General features: G+C 42.7%; 1 protein-coding gene across 5 annotated transcripts; it reads right to left on the bottom strand.

The window, feature by feature from the left end:
- Positions 1-1837: 1837 nt before the first annotated feature.
- On the bottom strand, positions 1838-5487 carry LOC308556115 (CD209 antigen-like protein 2). Of its 5 annotated transcripts, none has more exons than XM_081135207.1 (8): positions 5255-5487; positions 5003-5080; positions 4795-4881; positions 4412-4471; positions 4052-4129; positions 3643-3794; positions 3123-3235; positions 1838-2746 (listed from the first exon to the last, which is right to left on the bottom strand). In XM_081135207.1, exons 1-8 carry the CDS (start codon positions 5283-5285, stop codon positions 2605-2607), a joined length of 741 nt encoding a protein of 246 aa, XP_080991333.1. In that variant the 5' UTR covers positions 5286-5487; the 3' UTR covers positions 1838-2604. The 5 variants fall into 5 exon arrangements, with proteins under 5 accessions (XP_080991333.1, XP_080991335.1, XP_080991332.1 ...); XM_081135209.1 differs by having other exon boundaries at positions 5275-5311; XM_081135206.1 differs by having other exon boundaries at positions 5177-5302.
- Between the last annotated feature and the right edge of the window lie 5861 nt (positions 5488-11348).

Raw genomic sequence — 11348 nt, 5'->3', positions numbered from 1 at the left:
ATAGATAGATAGATAGATAGATAGATAGATGATAGATAGATAGATAGATAGATAGATAGATAGATAGATAGATGATAGATAGATTATAGATGATGATGAAGAAGATAGATAGATGATAGATAGATAGATAGATAGATGATAGATAGATAGATAGATAGATAGATAGATAGATAGATAGATAGATAGATAGATGATAGATAGATAGATGATAGATAGATGATAGAATGTAGATAGATAGATAGATAGATAGATAGATAGATAGATAGATAGATAGATAGATAGATAGATAGATAGATGATAGATAGATAGATGATAGATAGATGATAGATAGATAGATAGATAGATAGATAGATAGATAGATAGATAGATAGATAGATAGATAGATGATAGATAGATGATGATAGATAGATAGATAGGTAGATAGATAGATAGATGATAGATAGATGATAGATAGATAGATAGATAGATAGATAGATAGATAGATAGATAGATAGATAGATGATGATAGATAGATAGATAGGTAGATAGATAGATAGATGATAGATAGATGATAGATAGATAGATAGATAGATAGATAGATAGATAGATAGATAGATAGATAGATGATAGATAGATAGATAGATAGATGATAGATGATAGATAGATAGATGATGATAGATGATAGATAGATAGATAGATAGATAGATAGATAGATAGATGATAGATAGATAGATAGATAGATAGATAGATAGATAGATAGATAGATGATAGATGATAGATAGATAGATGATGATAGATGATAGATAGATAGATAGATAGATAGATAGATAGATAGATGATAGATAGATAGATAGATAGATAGATAGATAGATAGATAGATAGATAGATAGATAGATATCCTAGTCTGGAAATGACATGGTCCATTCAGTCTCAGCCCATCCATTCATTAGGCATGGTTCTAGCCCATCATTCAGAATGAATCATATAAACACAACCTGAATTTGGTTCAGTTCCCCTAGAAACAGACCCTGAGACAAGGATTTCAATGAAGCAGTATTGTCCTCAGACAACACCAGGAAAGAAGTGGAAAAGGAACACAGGAAAGGGAAGGGCACCGTAAGAAAGCATTGGCATTACCCAGCAGATGACTGCTGAAGGCAGCTGGGCTCGGTCCACTGCTGACCTCTAAATGATCACTTGGAACATGCCTCAGAGTTTTCTAGATCAAGAACAGAGTGTTGGGTTATTGTCCCCTAACTCACATCTGTCCCTGAGATGTATCCCACTCAGCACAACAATAATAAATACAGCACAATATGATGGGCAGAATAATGTCCCCTAAAGATGCCCATGTCCTAATCCCCAGAACATGAGGATGTGCTGTGCTACATGGAAAAGTGAGACTGAAGGTTGCAAATAGAAATAGGGTTCCTAATCCACTGACCTTAAAATAGTAAGGTCATATGAAATGATCTGGTGGTGCCAATGTAATTTCAAGGGTCCTTTGAATGTGGAAGAGGAGGCAGAAGGGTCAGAGTTTGAGCTGTGCAAAGTGTCATTGTTGGCTTTGAAGGTGGAGGAAGAGGCCACCAGCTGATTAGTGCAGGCAGCCTCTAGAAGCTGGAAAACAAAAACAAAAACAGATTGTCCCCTAGAACCTCCAGAAAGGAACACACCCTGCCAAACCAATAATTTGGTTGTATATTCTCAACCAAATTACAAACTGATTCAGACTGTATCTGGGAAATAAAATGCACAGTAGCAGAAAGAAGCATGAGAGAAGACTATCATAGTGTATATTGACTATTTTATAGAACTATAGTCATTGAAACAGTGGCAAAGGAATACACAATAAGTTCAATGGCCAGCATAATGCAGTGTGTAACTTTATTGAGGGATGTCACAGTGGCTGAGCTCAGCCAGATGAGACCCATTTGGGGCCTGATTTCCAGAACTATAAGATAATACATTTGAATTGTTTTAAGTCAGTAAGTTTGTGGTAATTTGTTACAGCATCAATCAAAAACGAATACACATACCTGAAATAATAGGGGTTTTTTCAAAATGTGTATGAAGAAAATCATAAAACTTTGCTGAAGGATATTTTAAAGGTACCTGAATAAATAACTGGTTCATGAATGAGTAAGTAGACAAATAGACATATATATATATATATATACACAAGTATATTCTCAACCAAATTACAAACTGATTCAGACTGTATCTGGGAAATAAAATGCACAGTAGTAGAAAGAAGCATGAGAGAAGACAATATCATAGTGTATATTGACTATTTTATAGAACTATAGTCATTGAAACAGTGGCAAAGGAATACACAATAAGTTCAATGGCCAGCATAATGCAGTGTGTAACTTTATTGAGGGATGTCACGGTGGCTGAGTGGGGGCACTGAGACTATCAAAAGAAGAAGAGAGATGGGCTATAGCCTATGGTTGGGCCTTAGAGGAGAAGGGGGTGTCTCAGAATCTCAGGATCTCAAAGACTTCAGGAGGAATAAGAACAGAAGTGGGTGGGGCCAGAGAGGAGCTAGCAGAGGGCACACCCAAATTCCCTGATCTCTGGAGACCAAATAGGGGGCGGGGGTGAAGGTGGGGACAGTGGCCCTCAGAGGCCTGGGCACACAGCTGAGGGCTTCTCACAGATCCAGAAGTATTCTGCACTACATTTGCTATCATTCCAGCCTTCACCATCCAATTCCACACAGTCCTCATCTTCGTGATTGTTAGGTTCCCCTTCTTTCCAGAAGCTGTGAACACCATCAGAACTATGAGTTGCCTCCCAGACCCAGAGCCAACCCCCCCAACCCACTCTGGACAGCTGGTCCATGGCCTTTGGCAGCAAATTTCCAAGAACCAGCCAGAGGGTAGTAAATTCAGAGACAGGGTTTCAGAATGTGGATTGAAACTCCACCTCCCTCAATCAAAGTAAAAATACAGATTCCTGGGCCCATACATAGACTTAGAGAATCAAATCCCCCACCCCACCACAGTGGACTCGGGACTCTGCAACTCGATCCACTTTCTCAGGTGATACTTTCCAATCCCAGAGTCTGAGCAACCCTGGTTTTAGGTGCAAGTCTTCCCTACCCTTCCCCTTCTAGGCCTTTGTCCCTGGAAGGTCACCTGAGATGGATGGGGGTATTGTCCACCCAATGCCAGGAACCTTCATTGTGTTGGTCACTGAGGCCGATCCAGGTGCGTTTATTAATTCTGGCATTCCAAGATTTCAGGAATTTCTGGGGGTGGGGGAGGGGGAGAGCATCAGGAGGAAGATTGGTGAAGGCCACCCATCCCATGTCTGCCCACATATCCACGGTCCCCTGGCTCCTATGGAAGTCTTGGTGGTCTAGCCTATATCCCCTACTTAAGTTGTATTCTCATGTGCATAAATGCTGTGGATGTGTGGAAATGTGTTACCTTATGCCTCAATTCACTTATGTGTCAAAGGAGTGATTACTCTGAGTTTCCTTTCTTTCCATACATGGGCTCCTCTCACATGACCTTCCCAAGGCTATCATGGTTCCTCCTCCAGGAAGCCTTATCTGACGGCATCTCCCCCAAACCTCTATCTCTCAAAGGGCAGAAGAGGGTGGCAGAAGGCTTTTTGTTGACCAGCCCCAGATGGGAACCCTGCCCAGCATACCTGCTCCTCAGCATTGTTAATGACCACCAGCTGGGCCCTCATGTCCTCACAGGCAGAGACAGAAGCTTTCCAGGTGGCCTGAATCTGGGAGAACATATAGCAGCTTCCCTGGAAGAAGTCCCAATTCCAGGGACAGGGACGGCACAGGCCAGCTGGGGAGCAGGGGCAGGGTTTGGGTTGGCCAGCTGGGAAGACAGGCCGCTAGGCTCCCAGGCCCCCAACACCAGCATCAAATCTGGGGAACCCGGGGCTGGGCGCCTTTGTTCGGCTGTGAGCTCAGTCTCCAAGAAACCCATGAGAAAGATCCCATCTCTGCCCTGCCATTTTCAGACTAGCAGCCATGGAAGGTGAGCCTCAGCCCCACCTGTGACCCCACAACTCCCTCCTGACCTTGATGTCTGAACCTTACCCAGGGTGGCGTTCATCGTGGTCAACTGCTGGAGGATCTCCTCCAGGTCTGACTGCATCAGCTCCTGCAAAACAACCACTGGAAGAAGAGGACTTCAGTTATTTAGCACCTACTGTGTGCTTGGTGCAGAGAAGGTCCCATGATTTCTGAATCTCACGGTGACTGCAACAGCCCATAATACAAATGAGAAAACTGAGCCTTAGGCAGTGACTTGCCAGGCATTGCTGGCTCCCAGGACCTCACACAGGTATCCAATCCCCTCCCCCATTCCTGCCTCCTTCCACCCCACAGCAGTGGCTCATTCAAGGTCACCGGCTCAGAGCCCTCTCCCATTCCAGAACCCAGTTTCCAACCCCTCACCCGGACTGTGGCTCCCTTGATTGTCCATCTCTCTTGGCAGGGATTGTTGGATCCTGGAGACTACAACAGAGCAGAGAATTCCACCTTTATAAGTGCCGATTGTATGCCTGATCCTGTGCCACGTTTGGTTCCAAGGTCTCTGAGAACCTACCCACTCCCCACATACACACACAATTCCACCTAGAAAAAGATGAGCTGCATTTCACAGATGAGAAAACAGGCTCAGAGAGAGGTAATAACCAGCCCACAGTCACACAGGAGATGATAAAGAGTCCAAATATCCCAGCCCTAGTGATTTTGAGGACTGTGGAAAAGGGCAAAGACCATCCCAGAGGGAAAACCCCAAGGGACTCAGGACTCTCAGCCCCCAGCCCCTGACTCACCTTTAACCAAGGTGATTAGCATGAGCATGAAGATACCCAACGAGACGAGGAGCAGCATCAGAGACAAAGGAGCCCGGGTCAGACACCCTACAAAATGCACAGAGCTGGGGGCTAGGGACAGACCCTGCCCCAACCCACCCATGCTGGAGGGAGCCTCCCAGCTGCCCCCTTCCCCAGGTGCCTGCTCCTGAACCACCCACCCCAGTACCTGGCAAGCTTCTTAAGCTCCTGGACAGCCTAGGGTCTTTCTCAGCTGATCTCTGGCCTTGAAATATCTCCCTCTCCTCTGAACAGGACAGAATGCACTCATCTGAGCTTCAAATCCTGCTGAGCCCTGCTAGAGACCAGACCCTCTTCCCTCCTTGCCATCTGTAGGCCAGACCTGGACTCTCGCAGGACCCTGGAGCTCTGCCCTCCCCACCATCACCCCAGAATGGGGGCTTAGCCTCATCATGGCCACCTGGTTCCTTGGGTACACACATCTCTGCCATCCTCTTCTCCTCTCTGTTCTTCTGTCCAACTCTTCCCTGGACAATGGCTTTTATAACCTCATGTATTGCCCTTGGAAGCCCCTCCTCAAGGCTATTCCTCCCTAATTTAGAAAGTAGAATAAGGAACTATGTGGGAACACCACTTCCTCTCGGAAAAGTTGGGGGTAGAGATGAAATGCCTGACACAGCTACGGGAGAAGTCATTTAGGGTGGGGGCAGAAGCTTTGAAGTCAATGCTAGTGCCAGGAAGCACTGTTCCCACCCCTACCCCCTACCCTGCCTGGGAACTTCGTCCCCCACCTTATCAGAGCCTCAATTTCCTCAGCTATAATATGGGACAACTGCTCTGCCTCTTACTGCTATTGTGAGGTCTAATACAATGCAATATTTATAATAATGGTTATAGATTTCCTATCTCAATGATAAATACTCAGTAGAAATGGCCCTTAGCACACGGCCCACCCACCCCCAGCACCCTGTGCTGTGTGTTCTACGTCACTGAAACAAATAAGAAATCACAGGTGTGCTCCTGGTGGTCTTTGGCTGAGGAGCACTGACAGTTCTCACAATAGCCCTATGAAAAAGGTATAGTTATTATCCTGCTCTACAAATGAGGAACCAGGAACAGAGAGGGCAAGCAACTGGCTGAGGTCACACAGCTTGTAAGTGATGGGGCTGGGAGTTAGACCCAGGCAGGTAGACCTCTGAGTCCCTGCTTAACCACTGTACTAAGCAGTTACCCTTTCCCCCTTTGTAATTACTATTTTGTAGAGAGTCACTTGGAAACTATGTGTATTTAGCTTTGAATTTATTTATGTATGAACTCCTGGTTTCCTATATGATTCAGTCAGTTTTATGTTACTTACTATCTTTAATTTTAATCTAAAGTGAATCCCTTTGTTCAACGGTGGGGCAAAGGTGTAATGACTACCATAAGGAGAAGTTATCTTCAGACTGAAGAACAAAGCAGGCAACTCCATAGAATATAACAATTTATTGTAGGGTTATTTACTTATGGGAAGATTGGGCTGGAGCAGAACAGACAACCCCTCAGTCTGTGCAAATTATTCTTTACTACCAGACCCCTGTTACAGTGCTTTTTTATATTATAACTCAGGTACTAATGATTGACAAGACAAAGGGACAAAAAATGCAGTAGTACCAGGGGCCGTAGCTTCTGATGGTCTTGTGATAGGTAATTGCTTAAATCAGTACTATCACCAGTTTGATATTTATCTCAACTGTCATGCCATTGTGACCCTGACTAACAAAATTTTATGGCTACATTTTTAAGGAACACAGATAATCATCAACTAGAAGGCTTTGATATGCTCGCTAAGGACAGTGAGGTTGGTCACAGCATGAAACTTAAAAATGAAGTGAAATCTGGATGCAGAGATGGAGTTGGTTTTGTTCACATCTACATCTATATACTCTATAAACAGCATATAATTAAATCATTTTTATCCATTCTGTCAATCTCTACCTTCGAATTGGAGATTTTAACCCATTTATATTTAAAGTAATTACTGACAAAGAAAGGTTTATATCCGCCATTTTGCTATTTGGTTTTTATATGCCCTATGTCTTTTTCTTTCGTAGTTCCTCCATTACTATCTTCTTTTGTATTAAATAGATATTTTCTAGCGTGTCATTTAAATGTTCTTGTTTCTTTTACTCTATATTTTTGAATTATTTCTTAGTGTTTGTCCTGGAGATTACCATTAACATCTTAATTTATAGCAATCTAGTTCATGTTAATAACAACTTACTCTTGCCCGGCCGGGTATGGCTCAGCGGTTAAGCGTCGACCTAGGATCCAGGCGATCAGGGTTCAGTTTCCGGTCAGGGCACATGCCCGGGTTGTGGGCTGCAGCCGATCAATGACTCTCTCATCATTGATGTTTCTGGCTCTCTCTCTCCCTCTCCTTTCCTCTCTCTGAAATCAATAAAGATATATTTAAAATAAATAAATAAATAAAAAATAACAACTTACTCTTAATAGTATGCAAAACTTTGTTCCTATATAGTTCCATTTCCCTCCCCCCCCCTCTTTATGCTGCTATTACCACAAATTGCATCTCCATACATGTGTGCTCATCAGCTTTGATTTCTAACTATTGCATTACACAATTGTCTGTTAAATCATATGGGGGAGTAAGAAGTAACAAACAAAAATGCATTTATACTATCTTTTCTATTTTCCTATGTAGTTACCTTTATTGATGCTTTATATTTCTCATGTAGATTCACATTATTGTCTAGATTCACATTTCATCCTGACTCTATTCATTTCTTTTATTGTGGTAAAATACACATAACATAAAATTCACCATTTAAACCATACAATTCAGTAGCTTTTAGTACATGATGAGGTTGTGCAACCTCATCACTATCTAATTCCAGAGCATTTTCATCACTCCAAAAGGAAACCGACTGCTTAAACCATTTAAGCAGTCGCTCCACATTCCCACCTCCCCCAGAGCCTAAAAACCTAATCTACATTTTGTCTCTATCAGTTGACTTATTCTGTATCTTTCATATAAATGGAATCATACAACACCCTTTGTGTCTGGCCCCTTTCACTTAGCATAATGTTTTCAAGGTTCATCAATGTTGTCACATATATCAGTACTTTACTCCTTTCTTTGGCTGAATAATGTCATTTTTCTGGATATAGAATTCTTGGTTGACAGTTTTTTTCTTCTTTCAGCATTTCGAATATGTCTTCCCATTGCCTTCTGGCCTCATTGGTTTCTGATGAAATGTAAGCTATTAATCTTATTAAGGATCACTTGTACCTGATGAGACATTTCTCTCTTGCTGCTTTCAAGATTCTCTCTTTGTCTTTCAACAGGTTGATGATTATGATTAAGTGTGGATCTTTTTCAGTCTATCCTACTTGAAATTCTTTGAACTTCTGGATATGTAGCCTAACACTTTCATCAAATTTTGGAGTTTTCAGCCATTACTTCTTCAAATATTCTGTCTGTCTTTTTCCATTCTTCTCCTTCTGACACTCACATTATGCATATGTTGATATGCTTGATGGTGTCCTTCAAGTCTCTGAATCTCTGTTAATTTTTCTTTTTTTTTTTCCTGTTCCTCAGGTGGGATAATCTCACTGGACCTATGTTCAATTTTTTCTGATTCTGTCTTCTGCCTGATCAAACCTGCTAGTGAACTCAAGTAAAATTTATTTCAGTTATTGTACTTTACAACTCCAGAATTTCTATATGGTTTCTTTTTATAATTTCTCTTTATTGATATTCTCTATTTGGTGACATTGTTCTCATACTTTCTTTAGTTCTTTAGATAAGATTTCCTTTAAGACCCTGAGCAGTTCCATCGCCACTGCAGGCCTAGTAACCACCACACCCTGGGAGGAACCACAGCTATTGCAGCTGGCCCCAGTCACCATAACAGTAACTACAAGCAGCAAGGTGGAGACCTAACAGCTGCCTGCCGCCCCCACCCTCAGCACTGCCGAAACCAAGGCCAGCACTATGGGCAGCCACACAGGGAGCAGTGGTCTGGGAGATATCACATCAGCACACCTGCCACCAGGGACAAAAAGTTCATCACAAGGAAGGTTTGTGGAACAGTAAAATGGTTCAGTGTAAGAAACGGATATGGTTTCATCAACAGGAATGACACTAAGGAACATGTTGGAACTTTTCAAAGCTCTTAAAGACATCTCATTACTTAATTTTTCCTTTTTAAGACTTGGTTAGTGTAAGGACAGAAAAAGGCCTCTGTTTTTCGTTGCTGTGGCCTTCCACAATTTATGAGAAACACCTGGTAATTAAACCCCAAGACTGTTGGCCCCTCTGTTCAAACTGTGGGACAAGATAAGCTATTCTCAAGGTTGCATTCTTGCATCCCCTATTCCCTGCTGTTTTCACAACTCAGGGATCATTTAAACCAAGGAGTCTCTAGTTAGTAGAAAGTTCCCTTCCCCCCATCCCCTTCAAACAAGCCTCTTTTTTTTTAAAAAAAATATGCCCTTATTGATTTCAGAGAGAGTAAAGGGGAGAGAGAGAGAGAGAAACATCAGTGATGAAAGAGAGTCACCAATCAGCCACCTCCTGCATGTCTCCTTCAGGGGATAGAGCTCTAACCTGGAATCCAACCACCATCTCCTAGATTATAGGTCAATGGTCAACCACTGAGCCACACTGGCCGGGCCAAACAAACCTCTTTTGAATTCTTCATAACTTTTATTCTAAGCTTGTTTCACAGGGTCGGGGAAAAATACTGATAAGACACCTCCTTAGGACATTTGCTGGACTATCTCCTGGAAAGCAAACAAACTGTAACTTTTCAAGACAAACCCCTTGGTATCTGTTCAGTTTCAACACAATCCTCCTCCCTTCCTTGGTGCTTAGCAACAGCAACTGCTTAAAACTGCAAGCCACTCTTTGTTCCCTGCCCTGTATTGACTAGCAATACACTGGCCCTTTCCTCCCTTGGAAAGTAAAATAAATTTCCTCTCCACATCTTTTCTCTTAGTTGTGAATTCTTTCACAGCCCACTTCACTGGCCAAACCCTAACAGGCTATTATTTGCCCCAACTGTTATTCATTGCCTCAGGCGGCTGTTTGGGGAGAGGCCTTTAGCGTGGAGCAATTTTAAGCGATGTCAATTTCAGGTAAGCCTCGCAAGTGAGGTCCTCTAGGGAACCACTAGGCAGGTCAAATACTGACTCTTCCTTGGGAATGAGGTTTTTAAGAGGTCCCACTCTGTTCTTCTCTCTCCAGTATCAGGAACATAAGCTGTTATTTTTCAAGGCTAGTTTGAGAGTGGGGAATGTGACTAGGGTAAGTTAAAATTCCTCAGAGCTCACTGATCTTCACTGAATTCAGCCATTTTGCTTGACTGTATGCTTCCTGATTGACCAAGAGCTCTTGGTTGATTTCCAGACTTCTAAAAATGTTGATTCTGACAAATTTTGCTCTTTTTTCCATTGCTTTTATGGAAGGGCGAATTTTACTCTGCTATTTTTGCTGCCATTCCTTTTTTTTTTTCCTGTTTTTTGATGCTTAATTTTCTTTCATTTGACCAGTGGAAGCCTTTCATGCTGGTTTCCATGACTTTTTATCTTTTTTTGCTGATCAGTTTTCCTTCCTGTGGGTTTGCAACCTCAGAAATTTCTAGGGTGAAATCCGAAACTGGCCCCCATACTCAGAGGGTGAGGAGAAACCAAAGAAAAAGGCAAACCACTCCAGATTGATAGGTTTAATACAAGGAAACAACTTACTCCAAAGGTTTGTCTTGGGTAACCACAGATGAGTAGATCTCTGCCCCCATCCACCAGAATCTTAAAAGTTTATATAGAAGCCTTAAGTGGGTTTAGTCATATATACTGTCCAGATGGTCTCAACAACTCGTTGCTCTTTCAAGACTGAGTCCTTGAAAATGGCTCCCACTGTACAAATGGTGGGAATGTTCCAAGGACAGGGGAAGGGCGAGGAGCCTCTGATTGCCCAGGTTCAACTCATGGGCTGACTGTCAGTCAGATGACCTCCTTCGACACTTCCTTTCTGGTACAACTAGATGTTCCAGGCCTTCCCTGCCCCAACTGTGGAATCAGCCATTTTCACAAAGAGCCCTGGTTGCTTTTAAGTGTAGCATGGAATTCAGAAACCAAGACCTGGATATTCAGTATGCATATTATTTGGGTATCACTGTTCCCAGTGATAGAGGCCCGTAAGCCAGGACAAGTGGAATAGGCAAACTGAGACAGAGCTGAACAAACTGGCAGAGCAATTTACAGAAAATACAGAAAGTCACCTCCCTATCGATAACATCTAGGCTTCAGTTGTATTTCAGCTCTAGGCCCAGAAAAGCAGCAAAACCAGGTGGGTGACATCAGGACCAGCTGCAATGATTAAGGATCCCCTATCCTGAAACACCAATCAGTGGAGACCATGACCCTGAAGGAGCACACCAAGAAAACTGATGAATATTCTTCTGAGATCTCCCCTAAGGTTCCTTCCTGCAAGAGAGAGATAAAAGCCCCAAGGCATGCTTTCCTTCCCAAAGATCACGCCCACACCTCCC

Source organism: Miniopterus schreibersii (assembly GCF_964146895.1).
Source record: "Miniopterus schreibersii genome assembly, chromosome: 4".
In the NCBI taxonomy this organism is placed as follows: Eukaryota; Metazoa; Chordata; class Mammalia; order Chiroptera; family Miniopteridae; genus Miniopterus; species Miniopterus schreibersii.
This window is presented reverse-complemented; position numbering and strand designations above follow the sequence as displayed.